General features: G+C 41.1%; 1 protein-coding gene across 1 annotated transcript; it reads right to left on the bottom strand.

Annotated features, from left to right (window-relative positions):
* Nucleotides 1-2,428: 2,428 nt before the first annotated feature.
* Nucleotides 2,429-8,632, bottom strand: LOC131891059 (uncharacterized). Its single transcript, XM_059240558.1, has 2 exons — nt 7,802-8,632; nt 2,429-3,655 (listed from the first exon to the last, which is right to left on the bottom strand). Exons 1-2 carry the CDS (start codon nt 8,385-8,387, stop codon nt 2,841-2,843), a joined length of 1,401 nt encoding a protein of 466 aa, XP_059096541.1. The 5' UTR covers nt 8,388-8,632; the 3' UTR covers nt 2,429-2,840.
* Between the last annotated feature and the right edge of the window lie 16,616 nt (nt 8,633-25,248).

Genomic DNA, 25,248 nt, shown 5'->3' with positions numbered 1-25,248 from the left:
GGCTAGAAAGGTTGGGATTGTACAGTACTCAGAGAAGGTACGAAAGGTATCTGATATTGTACGTTTTCAAAAGCATTCATGAGCTTTGTCCCAACCCAGGATTTAGGGTCAATTCTAGTGACTGTAGAGGCTTAATGTGCGTTTTGAGAGCACCTTCTAGCCCTCGAGAATCCAGGCTAGTTAAAACAAAGAAGTCCACCTCTCTTCTTTCTCGGGCTCCTTCATTATTCAATTTGCTGCCCTCAAATATTCCTAGGGCTTATGTAGGGGTTGATCCAGTAGCAAGATTTAAGTCAGACTTGGACAAGTTTTTGACTAAAATTCCTGATCAGCCCTGTATTCAAGGATTAGCCAGATCAGCCAACTCCAATTCGTTGGTCGATCAAATAAATAAAGTCAAGTAAAATCAATAATCTTCTCGTCTTGAACTGCTGGGATTCCAATCCCAGTAGCAGCAAGGAAGTCCCCCAAAAAATGTCGATGTATTACTTTCTTCTGGAGTACATATTATTTAAATATTTCACATCTAAAACTGACATCTCTTCCTGAATTTAACTAATGATGAAGAATAAAGTCATGGATGGATATGGGGAGAGTTGAGAAATTTGGTGCAACATACTCAGTTCAAAGGAAGATTTTACATTGGGATAGGTCTTTTAGTTCAACGGAATTTGAATGAGGAGACATAAACTATAAAGCAGTGCAAATATGAAACCACAAACATTCATTGTTGTAAACTGCAAGCGCAATTTCTAGCTCTAAGCTTCCTCCTTCAGGATATATGAAAATACAAAAAAATGAAACATAACATAAATGAAACTGTAAACATAGTATTGCTGGGATCAAATAAATTATGTCGGGAGGTTGTGACTAGGGCTTCCAATTAACATTTAGTGGCATAAGGTATTACTAGCGGAATATCGGCAACCCCTTAGTCAGTCCCATAAAGTAACCCTGATTTTTCTTCGATCAAACCAAGACTACATTTTTGACCAAATCTACCCTTTTACATTACGTTGGAAACGGCTGATAGTTTGACTTTCATAGCTTTCTGGTGGTTAGATGGTCGTGAGTTGGTGAATGACTAGTTCTTTATTGCTTTCAGTGGGAGGTATATATATATATGAAAAATGGATGAACGAGAGTAGGGATTGAAAAGGGGCAAGTAGACTTAAAAATATTGATGACTAGATCAGAACATAACATCTCCCTTCCCAGGGGGGCCTTGATTGGTACTTACATCAATGACTAGAATTGATGTTAAAGAGACTAGAATTCTTCATCCAATGTTGGGGCCATCATTCATGGGGCATTGGTCCCTTGGGCGGGTATTCGTCTGTTGGGCGGGTATTAGTCCGTTGGAAGGGTATCTGTCCAATGGATGGGCGGGCATTTGTCCGTTGGGTGGGCATTCGTGCGGTGGGCGGGCATTCGTCCGTTGCTCGCCATTCCAATGAGCCATTATTCGATCTTTTAAGGGATACAAATTTCAGGTACTCTTGATACTGATTGACTGCGTTTTGAAAGTGATACGTTCCAATTTACATACTTTAAGCAATTTAACACACTTATCTGAGCCGTTGGGTGAATTATTCCACCTCTCCTCTCTTGATCTGTCTCTTGGTCTCTTCAAGCGTCTTCGTCACCCTCTTTCAAAATTGAAACGAAGAACGTAAAATCCTAATATGATTCCAAGCGTCCAGAGAAAAAGATTGCGGAGAAGGATGCAAACTCAAAGACATCTTCAAAGGCAGGAAAATGAACAGGATCCAATTGAGTATTCTGTTGTGAGGGTATTGGCTCTGGCTTTTACAATGCTCGTCAAGTAGTTTTTCCATTGTTTTGTGGGAGCAAATACTATTTCATTCATAGTTTAAACTTTTCGTTACAGCTTTTATAAAGCTGTCAAGCAACACCCATGGAAGTTAGTTTCCAAATTATCTCCAGGCGATCGATTTTATCCCGTAATGTATTCCGTAATGCAGCTCGGTTGCGAAGGGCCCATAGCTAGGAGTCAACTGAAACAAACCTGGCCACCTTGACTGTTGTTTGGGGAGCCTTCTCATATGGTATGGCAACTAACGACAACACGACATTACAGATTTCACTTTTGGGAATTTGCGAATTTCGTCATAATCTGGCCTCTTGGTACACTTTACTGCCGCCGAGATTGCAGTCATGTAATCGTTGCAAAATTCATTTGAAATTGAGGGATATAGTCACCCTCATGAGCTGTCTCGTTCTTAACTTGATGTTCCCCATGCTCAGCCATGTTCTCGTTGGTTTCGATTCTCCTCGAACTTTTGGGCTAATCGAGATGGCGTAAGAGGACGGAAACGAGAATGCCTTAGAGCATGCCAGATTTTTGACGAGGGATGGCCGGATTTTGCATGCAAACGCCCGCCAATAAGGATGCTTAGGGTTGAAATCGAATGAATTTAACCCTTTATTTCTCAGTTTGATTTCCAGGTTGGGAGTATCATATTTCCGATTTCTTCTGGCGATTGTGTGTTCCAAAAGAGCTTAGACTTGAAATAATAGTAGCAAATTCACTTGAAACAAATCACGGATCATACAAATGTAAACTTGTGCTGATAGGGGCTCCCAAACAGCTGTCCTTGTCGTCGAAGCCTCTGTTTCGTGAAATCCTGAAAACCAAGCCTTGTGTCCGGGTTGTGCAAACAAACAGGAAAAACCCCTCCCTCTGTGTTCTTAACCTTCTGGTTCTAGAGTTGACCTGGAGTTGGAACGTTCAAAATATGTGGGCCAGTTTCAAAAATCAAGGAGAAAAATTTCAGCTCAGCCGATCAAAAAGTAACAAATGCCAGTTATGTCAGTTATTATTTAGATTGTTTCCAAATAGCATGGCAAGATTGGACCAAACTCGTGAGGGTGGCCATAACTGATGCCCCCAGGAGCAATCCCAACATTCCGCCAACATTTGAGAGCATGGACAAAAAAGTGATTGTTTCTCTACGGGTCCATAATTCGACCATGTTTGATCCAAAATATAAGTGAACGTCAAAATCGTACATCAACTCGTCCCTTTGGCCGATATTCTTCAAGGCCAGGCTGTAGGAGAAGGACGAACAACGCTCTTGGCACAATCCGGAAGTCAATTCGGACCCGATGGGAGGTTTGGCCAACGTATAGTCAAGGTGGTCGGTTTTCAACTTGTCACTGTAATTGAACTTGGTGACAATGTCAGAACTAGGATTAACCAGATCAATGAGGCCCAGTGGCTCATCGATATTGGTCTTTTGAAAAATGTCACAAACGGGCAAGGCCAAGTCCAGAGCATCAATACCTGGGATTTGACATCGAAAGTCCTCTTGATAAAAGGTCTTCATTTTTTTAAATCTTTGTTTCCAAGCATGAACAACTTTACAAGTATTCAAGCTGTACGAATCCGATTCTTCGCATGGGTGATGTTTGGTCTTCTCATTCAAAAGCTTTTTGACCCCAAGTTGAGCCTTTAACTTGGCGTCCGAACCTCCAGAGGTTTTAGCCTTGGTGAAGTGGAAAACAGGCATGTTGCCCATTCTATAGGTTTCCAACAAGACGGTTTCATGCCTGTCATGAACGTAGATACTCCAGAAATTGGATCGACCTGAGAAAACATCTCTTTTCCATGCCATCAAAAGTGAATTTCCATCTAGAAAATAAGCGAAAAACTTTTTTATAAAAAAGGCCGGGGGAATTATTGGTGCGACATTCTTATGTTGAAAATTCACGGGGAATTTTAGTAACGACTGTTTTCTGCCTTTTTTGCCATTTACTTTTTGTACCTTGAAATCAAAGATGGACAACAAAGACAGGAATGTTATGACCTTTTTCAATTTGCCGCTTTTCCCAAACACTAATTATCCACTAATATGCAAGCAAAACAAGCCTTTTCATTGGTTATCAAGGAGCTTCTACAAATCTTGATTGTCATCGTCCATTGCGTTTTCCAATCTTTACCAATTCTAGACAGTTTTCCTCTTCAAAAGATGGCACCTGACTCAAAAATTAGCCAAAGAGGTAGGATAATTGGGATGATTGAAGTTGGATTGAGCCAACCTGATATTTTCAAGACCCTGAAACTCTCTTTGAGCACTGTCAAACGCTGGTGGGGGCGGCACAAAGCTGGTAAAACACTGGAAAACAAACCGAGATCTGGTCGGCCACAAGTTATGAAAGGATTGGTGAAGCTTGTTATTCCCTCAGCCTTGGAAAAAGAAGGCAAGGCACCCGGGAGTTGGCCTCAAGATTGACCAAAAAAGATTACCCAATATCAAGAGAGACAGTCAGAGTGCATGTCAAGCATCAAATGGGTCCAATGTCTTACCGGCAACAGAATAAGCCCCTTCTTACCCCAAGAATGAAGACTGCGCGGGTTAAAATTGTCCAGGACAAGCTCTCATGGTCTGTTGATGATTGGAAAAAGGTTATATGGTCTAATGAGAGTTTGTTCTATCTCTTTCCACCCCAAAAAACTTCCTGTGATCGCATATGGGCCCAAAATTCAAGTTACATTCCTCCCAATGCAACTGCATATCATTCGATCAAAGTCATGGTATGGGGAATGTTTGGGCCCTGTGGACTCTCAGACTTACACTTTATGCCAGAAAATGAGTCTGGCAATGCTCTGTACTATCAGGTGGAGATATTGACCGAATTTGCAGTCCCTACCATGAAAAGAGACTGCTGCAGTGGTCCTTTAACAAGAAGAAGATTGACTAAACGAGAACATTGTGTGCTACCCGTCATGTAGCATATCATTTCACTTTTTGATAACACGGTTTGTTAGGAAGTTTTTCCTAAATCAATTTGGCCGGGAGGAGTACCAAGTCCATTTTGATCACTTCTCGTAATCCTCGTATGGTAGCTGCTAACGGTTTGAAATAGTAGCTATTCGATTTGGTCTATGCAGGGACTCTTGAGTCCTTGGACTATGCCTTGAAGTAGGCGGATTGTTTGGAGCAGGTCGAGGTTCTTACCCCTCTCTTCAACAAATTGAATTCATAAGGATGCCATTTCCCTCATGTCATTGACTGATGTCGAATTTCACATCCCATTTTATGTGTCGTTTAGTCGGATCTTTTCGTTTTCAACATCAGAGGCAGGGGTTTGATTAAACCTAAGACAAAGGCTACTCGTTCTGAGAGTATATCGTTGTTAGCCGGGAAAGTAAGCATTTGTATCCTGTGTATCAAAGTTTTTACTGAACAACACGTATCGAGTTGACCATTATGCATTCAAGCAAGGTTTAATGCAAAGAAAAGTTGGTCATCACCAGGCCCGGCCAAAACTTGCATATAAATCTGGTCCTTCTTGGCAGCATATTTACATAAAAAATCACCTGAATTTGCACCGAAATTTGCTAATAAACTTTTGAAACATAGGTATTGACTCGTTCTGGAAGGTTGTGGAAGACTATTTTTACCTTCCAAATCAAGCAATAGTCAATGAAAAGGATTTTTTTTGTCATAATAACCCTCATCACCATGATTTGAATCTACTATTCTTGGGGTGAAGAGGCTAGCTATGATACCGTATTGATTGAGCATCTGCTCTCCAATTTGGAAATCCTGGTTTGACCCCTGGCTAGTCAAGTTCAAGTTCGTGAGCTCTTTGTGGAGGCCAGAGCCTCCCTCTGTTTATGATCAGCTGCCCAGTACCCATGGGTGTGGATTTCCCACTGGAGTATGGAAAGATGGCCGAACTTCCGTTTTGCCTGGGTGAAGGCCAGTTGCCCCTTGTGGAGGCCAGATGCCCGGAGCCCTGGTGTGTAGATTGCTCACTGGTGTGCCTGCCAGTGAGGAATGCCAGCCAGAGCGTGGATTCCCCACCAAAGTGCGGATGGCTCTGGGATTGCCTGGTTGGTCGACATCGTGACCCCCAATGGTTGGTTGACATCGTGACCCCCAATGGTTGGTCGACATCGTGACCCCCAATGGTGGGGTGACATCGTGACCCCCAATGGTGGGGCGACATCGTGACCCCCAATGGTGGGGTGACATCGTGACCCCCAATGGTGGGGCGGCATCGTGACCCCCAATGGTGGGGTGACATCGTGACCCCCAATGGTGGGGCGACATCGTGACCCTCAATGGTGGGGCGACATCGTGACCCCCAATGGTGGGGCGGCATCGTGACCCCCAATGGTGGGGCGACATCGTGACCCCCAATGGTGGAGCGACTTCGTGACCCCCAATGGTGGGGCGACATCGAGACCCCAAATGGTGGGGCGACATCGAGACCCCCAATGGTGGAGCGACTTCGTGACCCCCAATGGTGGAGCGACTTCGTGACCCCCAATGGTGGGGCGACATCGAGACCCCGATGATGGTTGGCCCGAGACGCCGATGGTTGGCCCGAGACCCCAATGGTTGGCCCGAGACCTCAATGGTTGGCCCGAGACCGCGATGGTTGGCCCGAGACCCCAATGGCTGGCCCGAGACCCTGATGGTTGGCCCAAGACCGCGATGGTTGGCCCAAGACCCCAATGGTTGGCCCGAGACCCCAATGGTTGGCCCGAGACCCCGATGGTTGGCCCGAGACCCTGATGGTTGGCCTGAGACCCCAATAGTTGGCCCGAGACCCCAATGGTTGGCCCGACACTCCGATGGTTGGCCCGTTATATATATTTATTCTTTTCCCCGAAAAGGGAGATGGTGTGATTATATGCTCATGCTTGCACCTGTCAATCTAATCACTATCTAAGAACCCAGTCTAGTCAGAAATAAACAGTCATCTCAATACGCTCCCAATGAGAACTGACAGGTAGCCAATCAGATCGCTCAAATTTGATGACGTATATTCAACCTCACGGGTCTCTGCATCCAGGGTCCCTAACATAATGTATCTCTAAAAACTGCAATGATAAAAGAGACAGAGCTATTCAAAATGGATGGATGGAATATATATGCAGGCGGGCTTTTGCTAAAAAAAACTGTAAACTATTTTGTGTTATCATGTCAAACAGATTTAAAGATAAAAATGAGGAACACTTTGATTTCACAATCCCCAAAATTGACACAATGTAAAAAAAAACCGCAGAAATATTGATGTTTTTGCGCCAAAGTGGCTGAAATTGCACAGTTGAATAGTAAATTGCAGAAAAATGTTAAATTTTGCTGACAAAATTGCAAAGTTTGCAAATGCGATAAATTGAACATTCTAGGATATGCAAGTTTCTCGCAAAATTTGCTCAATTTGCAGGATGCAAGTTTTGGCCAGTCTTAGTCATCACATGTTTCGACCAATTTCCCAGAACTAGATCTCAAAATAATTCTTCCTAAACTTTTTTGGCCCTTTTGCCCCAAATTTTTGACCCAAACTCTCAATTTTCCAGCCCTTTTCCCACTTTCTCGACTCTTTTTTTACTTTCTTCTTACTATTTTTACACTTCAGGACATTTTTGGCCCCTATACTGTTATTTGGGTACATTTATGATTCCTTCTTAACTTGTTCCTTGTTTGGGACCTTTTCATATATTTTTGTGCAGCATAATTATATGAAGGAAGGAATTTTAGCCAGAACCTTTGGTATTTTTTTGGTTTAGTGTTTCACTGCCTTCATTAACCGCTGCAAAAAATGTAAGCCTCGGTATAATTGATATGAAAGATTAAGATTTGTCTAGCTGTTGCCACTGAAGCTTTATACAATATTCGGTCTGCCAACGAATTAGAATATCAAATTCAACTCCCTCTTTCCGATTTGGGAAAGTCTACCAAAAAAAGAGAGCTGCAGTTGAGCAACATCTGCGGTTATCGGTTTAATATTTTTCGAGGTCCACTTAAAGCAATGAACTCACTTTCAGTGTTGAGGGACATTGTCACATTGGAGTAAAGGGTGTGACACATAAAGTTGGTACCCTTATCCGAATCTGCCATAAGAGTAGAAATCCACCATCCACCTGAAACCGCCATGGATTGAGGTTGAGGTTGACTTTCACCATTGGTAGGGGGTTTACAATCCATTCCGCCAATCTGGCATTTGAACAACATATCCGTAATCGAGAAGTAGTAATTATTTATAAAAAAAGACACGTTTCCTCCAAAGGAGAACAATTTGTCATAAACTGTTTCTGGATAGATCATAACTTTGCTCAGGTCTCGAACAAACGGAAAGGGAGGCGGGAAATTCAAATCGCTTGAAATTTCGCCATACTTGAAATGGTTGTCGCAAATGGAGACAGCGGGAAACTCCAGATCCGAAATGGCCACAAACTCGCTGCTTGTGAAAGTTGGATGCTCTGAATATGCCTTTAATTCCCAATATGTGGCTGCAATAAAGCATCCTACACAAATACCGACTATCAATTGCTTTAACACGGCCCAAAAGCCTCGTTCAACGAGTCTCTGGACCATGGGAAAAGTAACAGAGTGCTTGGCCATCATGCAAATGGACTAAACTGAATGATCGAGCAAGGTTCCTGGTATACTAAATAACAAAGAATACAAGCAATGGAAATGAGGTCAACGATTTATCTTGGATGCTAAGATTCAGAACCTTAACACGTTTCTCTCTGTTCGCTCAAAATCGTTGCAAGGTAGTATCAAGTTAACTAATGCAAATTGCTGGCCTTGTTCACTCTTATCCTTTAAATAATCTAACCGTAAGACGGATATCTATGGGCTCATTAATACAAAATATTGACAAATTCAATGGTGTATCGATCTTCTATTTTGTACCCTTTTGGATGAAGCTATGAATGTGAACATGGGTTACCCAATATATTAACGGCACTTCGCCGGAACTAATGAGGAAATAATTGGTTAGGCGTTTGGGCAACGTTCATTCATCATCTCAAAACAAAAATGACAATACTAATCGGTCAAACAGAATAATTTAGTAACCGTCATTAGCGGTCTAATCAGATGTCGGTGTTGAATGTTCCCTACAAACTAGTTGGTTTCAACCAAAGCGTGACTCGTAGTAATCCGCGATTCTTGATCATGCTGTTCATTAACTTTCATTTTCAAATTATGCTCTCAAGACATTTAAAAGTGGTTTTGATATCAGAAAATCGAGAAGAAAAATTTATGTTTTATGAAAAAAGTGAGTTGCCTTTCAAAAAAAGCAAAACAAGCCACTTAAAACATACTTAATGCAACATTTGACACAAACATGGCATATCAGAAACATTAAATTTGATAGTTCTTACACTTTCAGTTCAAACTTCGTGAGTATACGCCGTCAAAGTTGTCTAAGTGAGCTGACGGTCACTGGGCAATAATTTGTTAACATATTAAATACATTTTCGATCTCAAGCACTCAAATTAGATGTTTTTGTTACATTGTGTAATGCTATATCGACTCAAAATACTATGCAACGTCCCTTAACCCACATCGAAAATACTTATTTTTGGAATCAATATTCAATGAATACGCTTAATTTACCTAGTTGGGCATCTGAAAATCCATGCAATTTTAGAGAAGCACTTTTGATCAAACTTGCATCAAGTAAGTGAAACTAACACATTTAACGATTTTGATATTGAATACTTTGTCTCTGATGTGCCAATAAGTGTGTTTTAAGCGACATGTTTAATATTTCTGAGCGGATATCAACTTTTTCAAACAAAGATACATGCTATCTAGGTTTGTTAACATCGAGAAACATCTTTCATCTTGAGAGTATAACTGAAAGTTCCCTAATTGCATTTTATTACCGCGTAGGAGTATGGTTTTTGACAGTTTGTTACATTCATTGTTGTGCCAGCCTAGAGCAAGATAGCAAACCCAAAATCTCTTAAAAGGTACTTCCATATCTTATGCAAAGAAATTCTAGATACTGTGTATGGAAATGCAGATGACAATACTGTTAGCAGAGGGTCAATGCGTTTTTCTGTGACTAGCCCTATCATGGTCTACAGCTATCTTATCATTTTGTAAGATCAGCTGAATACTTTCCCTAAAAGAACAGCCATTTCTAGATTTGTAGCCGAAGTACGATCCAATTAAAACCAATTCCCATCTATCGGCGAGTGTAATAAAACAGGCAAGTTTTGTAACCATTTTCGTTTACAACCTGGTTCAAACGGGGACCTAAGAATTCAATCAATGAAATGACACCTCAGACGATGAATATTATTGATGGTCACCTTTGTTACCATCCAATTGGCCAAGCCAAGAATACCTTTAACAGGAGGATTGGACATAGCAATTGGCGAAGATAGGCCACTTTGTGTAAACAACATTTGAGCTCCCAAAAAGTCACAAGCGATACTACCATACATTATGAAACAACGATTTAAAAGAAAAAAAGTCGTGTTTTCATGACAAAATGTTGAGTTATAATGTCTAATGACAATGAAATTGTCCCCCTTGGTTTCTTGATTTCAAAAAGTGCTCTAGTATATGATTGTAATTTTGCTTAGTTTAAACCAAGGTCATTTAAATTGAAAAGCACAAGCGATTCATTCATGCATTCAGATCTAAGTCTCAACCACGATCATGACAAAGCTTCAAATATAAAAAGCTATCAAGTTCGGTAAGCTTAAACGAAAATTTTAACCCCTTTAATGAAGGATTCAAAACCCCCCCTTTGGCAAAATCATGCTTTGGAAAAAAACGCGGTCATCACTTATTAGATTGACCACATGGTTCACCAAGCAAATACAATTAAGCTCAACTAATTATGCAAAATGCCTGAAGTTCGGAACGGCCGACGAGCGCTTATAATTTTCGCACAATTTGGAAGATATATGCGAAGAGCAGATACGGATACCAGATACGGAAGGCAGATTCCTGTCAGACTTGGGCATAAGGCCTCAAGGGGGCGGATTATTTGCCTGTCGAGGGCGTTCCCTCGAAGTGAAATATGAACTCAGAGCCCGCTCAAGACCACGAGCGATGAATCCAATCATGAGACTGGGCAACCCAGCTCCCCTGGAGTGCAAATTTGTCTCTGACCACCGAATTCAACCAGTGTGACCACGGATGCTCAAGAGACCTGCATGCACTCACTATATCAGACTTGAATAAAAAATCCAAACCCATGCATGCTTCTTCAATGATGTGTGGCATTTTTGGATGTGCGAACATTGGCGCATCCAATGATCATCCTGGATGGAGTTCACCCCTCTTAGCCATTTCCTTCTCTCCAAAATTGCATATCCCATTGAAGCGAACGGCGGGGAGGTGGGAATGAAAAATGGGCAGGATTCGGGGGGCATGGCAATTAATTGACCTTCCACTGTTTGAAAAACGAAAGAGAAGGACAAGATACCCGCCAGTTTCGGGTCATTGCCATGAACTGGAATTACAGCATTCATTGGGTTTTTCCTGGAATTAGAAGTAATCTGTTGGTGGAATCTTCAAATGGCGGACCCAGCGTTTATGAAAACGATGCCGAAAGTTACTTACTTAAGGGTTGTTTAACAAGGGACGTCTGTTAGAAATAAGTACCTCTGATTTTATCGACTTGCCTTATTTTGCTAGCCAATACAGAAGTGGAAAAGCAAAAGGAAAAAGAACAAGGAAGTTTTAATGGACTGACAAACTTGTTTTGATTTCGTTCTCATGATAGTGAACAAGAGAGGTGTTTATAACAATGTCCATTGAAATCTGAGAAGCTCCCAAAAGTTGCTAATGGTGAAGCCTCGTAAATTGAACAATTGGCTCGATTAAAAGCCATAAAGATACGCAATAACTGGGGAAAATACCGATTAAAACATATGACAATTAAATTGAATGTTATGAATGGGCCCAGTTTTCAATTTTTATTGACATTCGCTTTGGCCATATCAGGCATTACCAACACATTTTGATTATCTTTATTTCTTCCATGAAGAGTTTATATTTCAATATAAAGCCTCTTTCCTGCTGCAACTATCTTAATTGTTCTACAAATTGGGCCCATCTACTTCGTTTCCACACAGGTGATATCTTCCTTACTGCATCATTCTTTGAAATATCGATCAAAAAGAGACAATAAAAAGAGGTAACTTTTCATAATTACCACCACTTTTTGTTTGCTGTATCCAATACAAAAAACGGTTTTTAACCACTGGTTTATCATTAAGGTGAAAATTTGTCTGAACTGCTGTCATATCATTTTCTTTTAAAACTTTCAACTAATGTCGTGGCTGAAGATGTGCCATGAATATCGATCAGGCCAATTGTGTTCCTCTTTTAATGGGACTGGCCTCTTTTGACTGCACTTTTATTTTCTCAAACACTTCGGATTTTCAACCCATATGCCAAATGAAACTCAAATAAATCATAAGGAAAGTTAAATGTAGACTAACTAATCAGAGCATCATTTTTGTTTAAATGTAAGAAAATCGAATTTCCTGTCCCTTTTGTCCTGAATATTGGCTAAGTTCCAAAATCATCAAACCTCTCTTCATAGTAAAGCATAAAATATATCATTTAACCCTTCAATCCATCTTCAAAGCGCAGTGACTCTTTCCATCATATATTTTCACTGTGATCTTTGAGTAGTAAATTTGAATCGGAACTCTTGTAACGTACAAAACTAAGCCCAAATTCTGTGTCCGAAAGGACTTTGCATTTACTAGAACCGAAAGTTTTGGTTTCAACCCTCAGCCTTCGTGTCCACGTTCAGAGAGGTTCTAAGTCCCAAGCACGTGAATGGAATCGATCAGTTTCTGAAATATGTCAACCAAGACCAATCACAAGTTGAGATTCCCCGACCTAGTGCACAAAAATGAACAAGTCACCTTTCAGGATAAGTGTGAGAAATGTAGCCCAAAACGTTAAATTCCTTTGAATTAAACAGGCCAATGACTAAGGAGTCAGACAGTAGTAATTATTTGAACCTCATTAGGTATTACCGAAAATGATACAGGGTGTGGCCAAAAGGGTTGGGTTGCTTCAAAATGACAAGACCAAAATTGGAGTAATCTTCTCTCTAAGACCACTCTCTTTTCATCCACAAATTTGTATTATACGAACCCTTGACAAAAGGTCCCAACACCCACTCCAACTTCTTAAGGGGAATCCATCAATCTGGTCAGATTTACACCAGCTGAAAGTACAATTGCCGATAACGAGGACGCAAGCACCCGTTGAAGCGAAGACCAATTTGTTCAGATACAGTTGCACTTTTTGTCCCATTCCTCATTTGTCCACTTCAATTTTTTTGTCATACAATCAGATTACATTTTTTTTTTTTGCATTTCTCTCGAGAAACACATACCTAAATGTGCAGTACACTAAGTACATTATGTAAGGCCTCGAAAAGATTACAGGCCATTTATTCTAGCACCCAGGTGTCGGTGATTAAAGGCTACGAGGAAGCGCACAATAGGCTATTGATTGATAGGTGTCGTTATTCTCCAGTTCCAATCCGTGTTCGCCCTGAAGCGCACACACAATTTTGAAGCCCTAAATTGTGCATTAAAAACATTAAAAGGTCAATGAGAGTCACTCGTAATGGGCAGGTACATGAAAGGAGGCGAGTCTTTTTCTGGGGTTGTGGTGCATGTCGATGATGATGGTGAACAAAAAGCGATGCCTTGGTTTATGTAAAACCATTGAAGGGACCAATTCCAATTGGTCGAGGCTGGCCATTGGATATGGAAAAAAGAGTCTTGCTTGTAGAAGGGTAAGCCATGATTACTATTCCTTGAATAATGATCCTGGACAGCTTTTTATTGGTTCTCAGGGTCACCCCGAGTTGTTCATTGTTTAAATCTATAATCAGATCTATTGGACAGGTTCAACCGGGATGAAAAACGGCTCAATTATAGACGCATCCCAAATCCTAGTCACACTGCAACTCACACAATGGATGAGGCCCTAATCAACAAACGAACAGTAATTCTTCCTTTAAAGCGAGATAAGATTGTTGGGTAGAGAGCGGAATTGAATTAAATTGGATGTGTGGAAATGAGGTTTGACGAGAGTTTAGCCCAAGACAAATTCATCTTGACCAGGCCTGCTGCGACAAAGGAGTCAGAAGCTTGAAAAATTAACAGAAACACGAACAAGGCTACGGCGGTCTGTTGGAGGACGAGCTCACATAACTCACTTGATGGATGTCCTGTAATGGTTCAAAATTACTCAAAGGGAGTGAGACCAAAACATTATTCTTCACGACCAAATGTAGGCATTGGTTAGGATTGATTTTATTCTGAACACCCTTTGACTAATGGAACAGGAAATGTCAAGAAGACTGAGAGATGTTCAAGCAAGTTATACACGGTACCATTTCTACTTGGTACAAAGTATGTTGCCCACTCCTGTCCAAGGAAAGCCCAATTAAATAGTGACACAATGAGTTTATTGTAGTTTTATGTTAACAACCATTCCTGTTTTCACAGGCTTCCTAGTGATGACTAGCTTTTTGGTCACATTTTAAGTACACGACATTACATGAAGATACACCATTTGAGATTTCAGGGTGGCCTCTTTTGCCTTTTTCAATACGAATGAACTCTAAAAATATGAATTGAGAACTGGTTTCCTGGAAAATTAATCTGCTTTCATAATATATTCATGAAATGTGGAACTTGGATTATTGCAATCTCAAAGTTTTTTGTCCAAAGCAATATCGTTAAAAGATTAAGTGGTTGACCGAGAACGGACCAGGTAATTCAAAATTCTGAAGTTATTGCAACATAACTTTGACTATTTCTCCAGAGTTCCTTAAGCTAAATCTATTTCATTTAGCCATATCTTTTGTTTAAACTAAATGTTAATTTTGGATAAGATTAAATCCTTAAATCAGTGAACTCCTCAACACATATCTGATTTACACAGTTTACACATTTCTTGACCTATTTTACGTTTACCAATAGTTTTCGTTCCGAAAAGTGCTTTGTGCCAAGATTCAGTAATACGGATGACTTTCTGCCTTTTTCATAGGTGTTATACCAATTATGAACACTTAAACCCCCCTTTGTTCAAACAAGAGACGCACGTACGTACGTTCATTCTGCATAGAAAGAGTCAAGGAAGACACAATCTGGTTAGGGCGAATGCCTTCGGCAAAATGGATCCTGACCAACCACTTGGAAAAGTGCAAGTAAGTCTCGCAAACTCGCATAACCGGGGACTTCTTCCCCCCACACAAACTACGTATTTGACAAAGGTTGCAGATGGCTCTTTGAGCAAATAACGGAACCTCCAAGTGAGTTGGAGATTTTAATATTGGACACGAAAATTAGCTCGACTCAGCTGGAGACACGGTGTTCATTGGAATTGAGCGAATCAACCCGTTGTAGAAGGCGAGCCCGGTTGGGTTCGGGTTTTATTGGGTTTGGTTTATTGCTTTTGGAACTCAGGAAATGCCTTTGGATGCACGGATACGGATTTATGGCAACCTTGTGATTCTTTTTGTTCCGATACCTGCTGACACGGAGACCCCTAAATTTTATCTAAGATCACATTAATACCGCCATCCACACTTGGACGAAGCTATTAAGATAGTGCATATTCCAACAATTAGGTGATCCGCCGCTGGATCCTCGAACGAATTTCAATGTTTTCTAACTCACATCTCTTGACAAGAATCCGGCTGTACGGCCCAATGCTCATTTTGATTTGACACAAAAACTCAAATTAATAGCCCATAAGGCATCAAAATGCCTTTTCCAGGAAATGTGTGAAGTGGGAATGAGACGATCAGGTTCCAACTTTGGGTGGGTTGTGCAACGTGCGGGTCTAAGCTCACCATAACGCAATTTCGAAATGCAGAGAAATACCCAGCAAGTAGTAGTGATTTTTATTAAGGCATAATTAGCTTGCCTCCGAAAACATTCATCCATCATGAGCACTTAGAAAGAAGACCTTGACATCCACCATACAGAACAGGATAGACTTTAATGATAGGCCTTGTTTGGTCATGAGAGTTTCCGTGGAATTCATTATTCATGTTTAAACTTGGTATTTCCGTGGGAACCAACCACACCCGAAGTCTCTTCACTTTTGATTTCAGCCTTCAACTCTGATGGATGTCTTTGAATGTGAAAAGAACCTAGTTTTTAGTCCCATCTTTGTGATTGTTTGCAATCACATTGAAGACAAAAAAACGATCCATCATCTTAAAAGAGTGAGTTAGTTTTAATGTGCTTTGCATGCACCAGTATCGACATTAACCAAACTATAAACCTAGTTCTTATTCCCCAGATCAGATGTCCTTCGGAATTGAACCATACTCGAATTCAATTATTCATGGAAAGTGGATTGAGTCGTCCGCGTGAAATGAGGAATGGCTTTCCATTTCAAGTTTCCCGCCATTAATCACTATGTTTGTTGATGGGACGGGTGATAAAAGGGGGAATCATTCTGAGGTTAGTGGAGCAATAAAACGGCGTTCCAGTGAGCTTTACTAGCTTTACTAGCCCACTAGGCCACAAGCCTTTGATCTGAGTTCCCGTTCACGGGTGATAGACGAAAATTGAATAGCACCTACAACGGATAAGACAGAGATATATGACCTGATTGACTATTTGTAAACCAAGCGCGTTTGTGCCCATCGTAAAGATAAATCAACATTCCATCGCCAATGAAAATTCTCGAGACCCAACAAGCAAGTATCAGGCGTCCATGTTACCTTTAAGTACGACGAGTTGCTCAGCTAGTGTCTGCATTGTTTCAATTTATGGCGGAAGAGTTGATCTAGGGGGAGATGTCATAATCAATTCTCTAGGTTATCATGTTTTGATCGGTTTTAAATGTTATGGATAGAAGCACGAAAGGCAACGCATAAGAAATGACAAAAGGCAAGGGAGAGGATTGAACCACAGTTGAAGATCCACAATTTCTATGCTCATTAAAAGCTTTGAATCCCACTGTCAGTTGATCTATTTTAACTATTGTCTTCACATCCAATCGAAACCGGTCTTTATAAAACTATTTGCTGACTTATCGACGGCAAGGAGGCGTTATACAAAGGATTTAACGAAGCTCAAGTTTGTCAATGCAAGCAGCATTGGACTCGTTCAATATTAGTAGTGCATAGTAACACACGAGTCGCATTCAAATCCAAACCTCTCTAGGCAAAAAGACTTTGTTCCGAAAAAGAATAGACTTCTTTTTTGATAAGATATTTTGCTTTTTAAATCTGTCAACACCATAAAACCAAAAAATGTTGTACATTTTGAATTTCCCGCCACTTTTACCTCCAAATTTCGAATTTGGAAAATGTAAACATAGACATATGTACGTTTTTTTAAATCCAAGCTAAGCAGCCCCTTAAAGCCCCTTTAATTTATGTTTCCAGAAAGAATATTACAGTGTCCAAGCTTTGTATGCTCGAAATGAACCCTGAATAACCCTGAATCTTCCATTTTTCCGTAGTTTTTCGAAATCCGAAAAAAGACCCTAAGTATGCTGGTCGGTTTTTTTCAGGGATGCCTTCTGCGAAAAAAACTCCAGGTCTACGACTGAATGTCTTGCAGAAATTTCGCAAATTTTGAGGAAGTATGTAATTAAGATGTTTAGTCAAGTGAAATGTTCTAAAATGTGATTAGCAAATTCAATGCCATGAAGGCTCTGTCAGGTTTGATTTCATTTGACTTGCTAACTCAAGGTTCAAGAATCCAAGACGGCATTCCAACCATCTTGAGACAATCGCCGTCCGTCTGTCTGCCAGTTTTTGTCCAAGACAGACTTTTAAATTGCTGTGCTGTATTGATCCAGAAATTCGGGAGAGCGGAACCATGGATGCTAAAAAAAAGATTATTCTAAACACCGTTCCCAGTGAGGCATGAACAAGTACATGGCGTTAGAACGGAGAGAGGTCCTCATTTTGCACGCACTACTTCCAAGATGTCTGGGCAGATTACTCCAGGCTCGAACGACTTTATTGGGGTATTAATCAAATACCTGGAGCTCAAGCGAAGATTATGATGATGATGATTATTATTATTATTATTGTGAGGCGTCGTTTGTGGCGGCGCCGGAAGATTCTTGGACGCGGGCACGGATTGCTTTGCTCTGAAGTGATCCTGGGGATGGATGAGAAGAAGGAAAGAACTGGTTTGATGACTCGAACAGCCTTGACCACCCCAGTGACTTAATGGACGGTGGTGACGACGGAGATGGTGAGGCAAAGAAGAAGAAGACGAAGACGACGAAGAAGACTGATGATGGCTCAGCCATTGTACAGTATGTGTTTGGTGGCCTCAAAGGGGTTTTTGATGCTTACATTGAGTGTACGGAGGTTTCAAGGTCTTGCATATTTTCATCCCTTCTCCTGGAGTCAATTTGCACATTAATGACCCAAATTAGCCAAACAAAGCGCGTGCCAATGAGATGAGATATTCAGCAGAACCGCCTAATGTGCCCGCAATCATGGGTCGTCCAATTGCTCAACTCAACTGAGCGCCTTAATTGGGCCAATATTTATCATTGCGGCAGATTGCTGGGCCATATGCCACGAACAGGGCAAATCTTGAAGAAAAGGAAGGGCCAAAAATATCGTCTAGGTAGTTCGTTATAGGTATATTTTAAGCACGGTTGAATATGTGGACTAATTTATTTCCGAGCAACAAGGCGGATCCCTCGTTTAAGGAGATGTCCTGAGCTGGAGAATGTGTTACTTTTGATAATTAAATCGATTTTTTTTGTCTTTATTACCTTAAACGGAGTGAAGAAAATATCGAACAAAAAGGATGTATTTATACGTTTACTGAGGGCAATTTTTGACACTATTTTTCACCCTCACTAGACTTGAGCTTGGACCGTGATTTAAAAAAATATATATATCAATTCGTAAGAAGATATTCCAAATCGCTACGATATTTTGAAAGATTGCAAAATCTATCATTTTTTGTGTAAAGTTTTAGGACGAGTAACTTTTTTTTAAGAGAAGCAATGATTTTTTAAACAATCCTTCGAGAAAGGATTAATCGAAGGGTAGAATTTATCTCGTCGTTTACGACATTATTTGATTCATTTTTTCCACCTTTTCGCACGTTTGAAAGATATTAATGACCCATATAACCGTTTTTAAGTATTCAGTCAGGCTTGAAGTACTCTCGTTTTCATCAACTATAAAGAACCAAGTTTTGTCAACCGCGTTTTGAAGCAATCAAAAAATTTCCAATTCAAAGGTTTCTAAGACATTAATTCGTTATTACGGGGAGGACTTTTGGTAGCATTACCATTCTAAACTCATCGAAACGGTGTTGTTTACTTAACGACAAAGTTACTTCACCAAGTATTCAATGAATTGTCTAAAATGAATGTTTGCAAAAATGGAACAATATATTCCATTGTCATGACGTCATCCCACATCAGACTTATCAGATTGGATGCAAGTCATTTGGGCCTGGGTTTCAATCTGAAGCTCAACTCAGACACATTGCAAGAACCAATTACCACTCAACAAAGAGTCAAGCTCAATTGGAAATATGTGTCTGACTGGGCAATCTTATCCAAGTGCATTGTTCAGGGCCTTTAAAGAAGATCAAGTATTCCTTAAAACCGGAATGTCTACAATTGCACGTTGTACATTCCATGTGAGAACCAATTTTGAAACGGTGGTCAATTATGGGGAATGAATGCCCCGTCCAAAAATGGTCCAACTGGCGATTCCCATCCAAAGACATCAGAGCAAAGCCGTCGTGACAATAATCGAAAGCCTTGCGGCCTTAATTAAAGACTCCCCGGATCGGTTCTCTTCGTTTGCTCCGCTTGAGCACTTTTTTTGGGAAGACGATTTTATCAGGATTGGCCTCTTTCAAGGTTGGGAGTATTCCGTGATTGCATTGGGTTTGAACGAAGTCACTGCTGTTGTCCGCTACACATCTACAGTATACTACTATATGTTCAAGTTCAATTTACATGGTGGACGAGCGACTCTTGGACGTGGTTGGCATTGACATTTCCAGACTTGACCATTTACGTAGATATTTGAATGGACAGATCATTAATATTGCTCAGGTGGACCCCGATTCCAATCCGAGAGATCTCATTCAGAAATCTTTTTCCCATAGTAAACTATTACAAGAAAGATTTGTCAAACGTCAACCTGGGCATCAGGATGGGAGATCAAAACTCAAGAACCTGGTGAAATACCATGTGCCATTTCAAGGAAATAACCTCACTCAAAGGATTCTCCTTGCAAACTTGAATGAAGGAAACCCCGGAACGGACCAGCCCCGACCGATGCAAATGAGTGTATTCATGTCCTACTGGAAAAAGAAATGGATGTCGGAGTGAGAATCCGCGGGAGAGCTAAATTTGAATAAGGTTATCATCATCTTCCACGTCTTCCTCCCCACCACTCCAAAGCATCATTGTGCCTTATGACGGACATGTGACGAGAGCAATTCACTTGCATCTCTCTCAAAGGCTTCGTTTCATCCACTACTATACTACATACGGTAGAACTCGCCTGGATGGATGAGAATCAAGTTTGAGCATGACAAAGGGTGAGATATGACCCCAGACGTCGAGAAGCGGACAAGGGGGAATGGGATCTTGGTCAAAATTTGCTGTAATGTCGTCCATAACTCCTCCCAAGAATTTGGCAATATCATTGTTCACCTATAAAAGAGTGGGCTTACATTTTGTGGTCGGACTACTCTTTGATTACAGGACGTGCCTCTCCTTGTTCCTTGTTCTCGTTTGGTAATATAATGGGACTTTTATACGCCCATGACAACCAAATGAAATTCTCGCTTTTCTCTTGGTCAACTAATCGAAATCAGAAAAAGATGCGATTGCAGAAACATTTCATTTGGCGACAACGGTTGATGTGCCATGTGTGGAAATACGGTGTCAACAATGTCGCTTGCTTCGGATTGAGTCTCAACTATTTCTTTAAGGATCCGCCCGACATATCCATAGTAAAATCGCTAGCTTCTTTCGTGCAGAGAGTTCATATACACCATTTTCAATCGTTCCCTCTTGGATAGACCTAATGGTTTTGGTGGTTCGGTAGTGGCTTGCCAGACACAGCTTGAGATCACATCATTAAAATGGATACATGACACCTAATAATTAGGTCATCTTTCTCCTGCAGTGTGACGCTTTCTCATTTCGTTCCAGTTATTCATAGCTTTGCTTTTACAACTTTTTTCCCACTCCTAAGAGGATCTCCCTCCAGTTCAATGCAGATGCTATGCAGGCATAGAAATCCTATGTGGTGAACTATTGTGTGTTAAAAGTGAAAAGTACACTAAGTACACTTGTAAAGAGCCTAAAGATCACTTGCGATCGGTAGCTTTGGGTCTTTCAAGCAATACCCCAATGTGGTCTCCAGCTGCGGGTCGGAATTTTGGGAAGGGATCTAGTGAGGAGCCCCCACATAATGGAACATATTCCACAAAATTAATGATGGTCAGAAATTGAACAGATTGGGAGTCGCCAACGCTCCAGAGGAATGAAAAGACTTTTAAGGGGGTTGACCTAAAACTTCGAAACCAGGAATCAAGGCAACCCAGCAGGGGTCAACATGCCTCCACCTTCCAAGAGCTTGGACACCTCACCCAATTACTTTTACTTCTATCCGAACAGCAAGTGTAAATGTAAACACACAACCCAGCGGCTACCGACTTTTGAACGACTTTGATCCGCTATTTCAAGAATGAAAACGTCTTGCTCGTTGGCTTCCAAATCAAAATGTTACTACCTAATAGGGTCACTAATTCGGTGGACACTTTTAGAGGTTTAAATTGCACTCCAATCTTAATGATTATTCCACAACTTTAATCGGTATGGAAAAAAGAAGCCCCACTAATGACCGGCAGTTCTTGCCTTGTTATTAAAGAGCGGGAAATTCAAACCAAAGTGCAACGCAAGGAAACTCTAGCCATAAACAGGCTTTATCAATGTGCTTAAAGTTTACTTGTGGCTTCTTGGGCGTTTGAGTGCATTCAGAAGCACTCTTGTAGTTAGTCATAAGGAGGAGTAACGTTTTGAGCAACTCAAGGAAAATTCATATGAGAGGACTCTCTTTAATATTGCACGGAATGAAGCCCCCCAACTTGAAATGAACTTCTCAAATGATGATGGACAAGAGCACAAACTGGCCCTGTGAAAAATGCACTTAACCACTTTACCTTGACTACATTCAGGAGCAAAAAAATGTATTGTTAATGCCCAATAGAAGTCCGTACCTCCGAAAAGTCAATGTCTAAATTGGGCGTTTGTTTCTACAGAGCTCGTTTGCGTGTTCTTTCTCCAATCAAAGCTCGAAATCTGCTCTTTGCTTTGCATAATGGCTACCCTGTGAAACAATATGCAAACACTTACCCGAGACTCAAACCCTGTTCTCAAAGACATCTAACCATCTAACCTGGACAATACAGACCAAGGTAAGATTTACAATGGAGAGGAAGAGTCGTCAGTGGGCAAAGCAATATGCCACCCAATGCTAATTTTCTCCAAATTCTTTCTAAGCAAAACATTAAAAGCAGTTCAGTGCTGACGTAGGTTGGGAGGGTAGACACAAGACCAGATTGTAAATCCTTCACTTTTTTGTCCCAGCAGTTTTCCACTTGTGGGAGTCTATTTGAATATTTCACTTGAAGCTGCTGGATAGGCGCTCCTCTGTATTTAATGACATACAACAATACGGTTTCTAAATTAGTGTAAATGTGTTCTGCTATTTATAAGGGAGGATAACGCACTTGTAAAAAAATTCTCGTTGACCTAGTTTCGGCAAAGGCTAGATCTAGAAATATGTTTGTGACTTCAGGGTCTTTTCCAAAGAGCAGACAAATATTTGTGGGGTTTCAGACTCCCAGCCAAAAATTTGATACTCTTGATGAAAGGTCATAAAACTAGACGCGCAAAATCGCGGAGGTCACTTGATCTCTTCAACACTATCAAGGTGGTCGGTGTTTTTAAGCACCTCTCTCAAGACATAAATGACATATTAGGCCAACATAACTTCCCTGAAAAGGACAAGCCGTTTTTTTTCAGGCACTGACCAAGATCTTTGCGGTCCCCACTGACCGTAATCAGGACAAAAAATATCGCTCGACAATGAGCCTGAAGGGGTCCAAACTTGTAATTTTTTGCCAACTCTTTGCCCTGCCATGCTAACGCTTTAATGGTAAAGCTTAGAGGTCGTAAAGCAGGAGTGAAAATGACTTTGGGTTGTCTGACAAAATGGTGCTATTGATGGAGAAACCCGACGGAATGTTGAAAAAAAACTGCTGGATAGCTTTTGAATGCCGGCAGTTTTGATTAAGTAATAGAACAGATTCGCGCTCGGGAAAAATCACTTTCACAATGGAATGTGATTGGAGCGCCACAAGCGGCCAATTCCAGAACTTTGAATAAGTGTCGAGCCAAAAGAGCTTAGATTTTACTGGAAGGGTGGGGAGGGTGAGAGGACAGTATTAAAAGTGAATCTTGAACCAAGACGTCTTTTGGATGACCAGGGCGAGTGTGAGTGTGATAAGAAAACAGGTTCCGACATTGGCGACAAGTCTGATATTCTCTCAGCTGGAATGGGGATCTGGGCAAGCCATCAGTGTCCCATATATCCTCTATCAAGCCCTATCACACATTCATATATTTCTGCCAGGTTCGTGTGTGGTCACAGACAAGGATCTGCCAAGATTATGTGCCCCTAAACCCATTGTTCTTGAGTTTTGGGTCTGGATGTCAGGCAATTCTCGTTAAAGACCCTCACTGAATGTCCAAAGCTAAAACTGTAAGCAGAAAAAGAATCCATAGAATGCTGAGGTCAATACAGGGATTATCATGCCTCACTGAAAATCTGTGGTTGATCATCACCACCTTCACCTTGTTTCTGGGTCTCCAAGGCTTGCTTTGTGAATGCAAATGCTATGACATTGTCAACGACAAGAGATTTGGCCATATGTTACGAGCTCTGCGGGGTCACTAACAAGCCTGCAATGAATTTAAACAAAGCCTTTTCACATTTGGGTAGGTTTAATGTGCCATTCAGCCTCAAAGGTGTCACCACTTGAAAAAGGGAGAGGTGAATGAAGCCACACCTTCACTCCAGGTATTATTCGCAATTGAATATCTCAGACATGCTTAGTAATAAACCTCATAAAAACACATTGCCAAGTCATGAGGGCTCAGAAACGTCCATGAATCGATTTTTTTTAATTTGCTCAAAACGATAATAAAACCAACAGGTGGCGCTCAGAGCTGGATTCTAGAAACTGGAAACACTCTGTAAGTCTGAATTTAGAGGGCATCATTCGATCCGAATAACCAGCAGAGGGATGAAAGAGGAATTAAAGCAAGAGAGCGACCAAGCCAAATCCAATAAACCCTTCGTCATCTTTCACTTAAGTATTCTAAAGGCCTCGCCTACTGCCCAACCCAATCAAGGCAGTGTTCAATGATGCCAACGTGATGCAAAGAGGACTTTGAATCCCACTTATTTTCATGGAATCCATAAATGGAAACGAGGTACTCGTGCCACCCCATTGCTTAAAATTCACAGGGTCGCTCAAAAGGCCATGAAATGGCAAACATTTCAATAAAGAATCGAGTAGACCTCTTTCTTGAACGACCGACTGAGCATTCATTAATGGCACTCTGGGACAAGAAACTAATCGATATCGACTGAAAAGCAATGAAACACCCGGTGAAACCCAGTCATGGACTCGAGGTCGAGGATTTACGAGCCAGCAAATTTGTTCTGAAAGCCGTGTCATAATATCAAGCCCAAATGGAAATTGGAACCATTTCCAATGAAAGGTGAGAAGCAACATTCTTTGAAGGCACGCATCTCTAATTTGGCTTGCGCTTAATGGTTTGCCATGCCAAAAGAGAGACTTGACCCCGATTTTTTTCTCACTCAACACTCTACATCAAACGAAGTTAATGAACCCGGTCTGATGATAGATTTGGTTGGAGCTTCCGTGGGAACCAAATTTTTGGGAGCCAAAATTTCCTTTCTTCGTTATTATATAAAAAAGCTGGTGCTACACATTCATTCCACGGGTCACGCCATCCAACTCTGAAGGAAGGAAATTATAGAGCAGTGCCATCATGAGATGAAGCACACCTCGTCACCTCCATGGAATGCCTAATAACGAACTCCCAACACTTACACTTCCAAAGTCAAAGTGATCATTCTTGTTGATCTCAGAGTCGGAATCAAAAACTTCGACGCTCCACCAAGGCAGTATCATTGTACATATATCAGAGCGGATTTGGAAAAAAGGTTTTGCACGTGATTGGCAAAATTAGGCCTTGAAATGCAAAGCGCATATGAGAAAGTGGGATTGTGACCCCCTGGGGCTCAGGTTTTGCCCCTATCCCAACCTGTTCAAGTGTGATCTTAAATTATGCATTAATTGATATGATTGGCGGATTGCGTGCTGCTAGATCTCACTCATT

Source organism: Tigriopus californicus, chromosome 2, assembly GCF_007210705.1.
Source record: "Tigriopus californicus strain San Diego chromosome 2, Tcal_SD_v2.1, whole genome shotgun sequence".
NCBI classification, from domain to species: domain Eukaryota; kingdom Metazoa; phylum Arthropoda; class Copepoda; order Harpacticoida; family Harpacticidae; genus Tigriopus; species Tigriopus californicus.
This window is presented reverse-complemented; position numbering and strand designations above follow the sequence as displayed.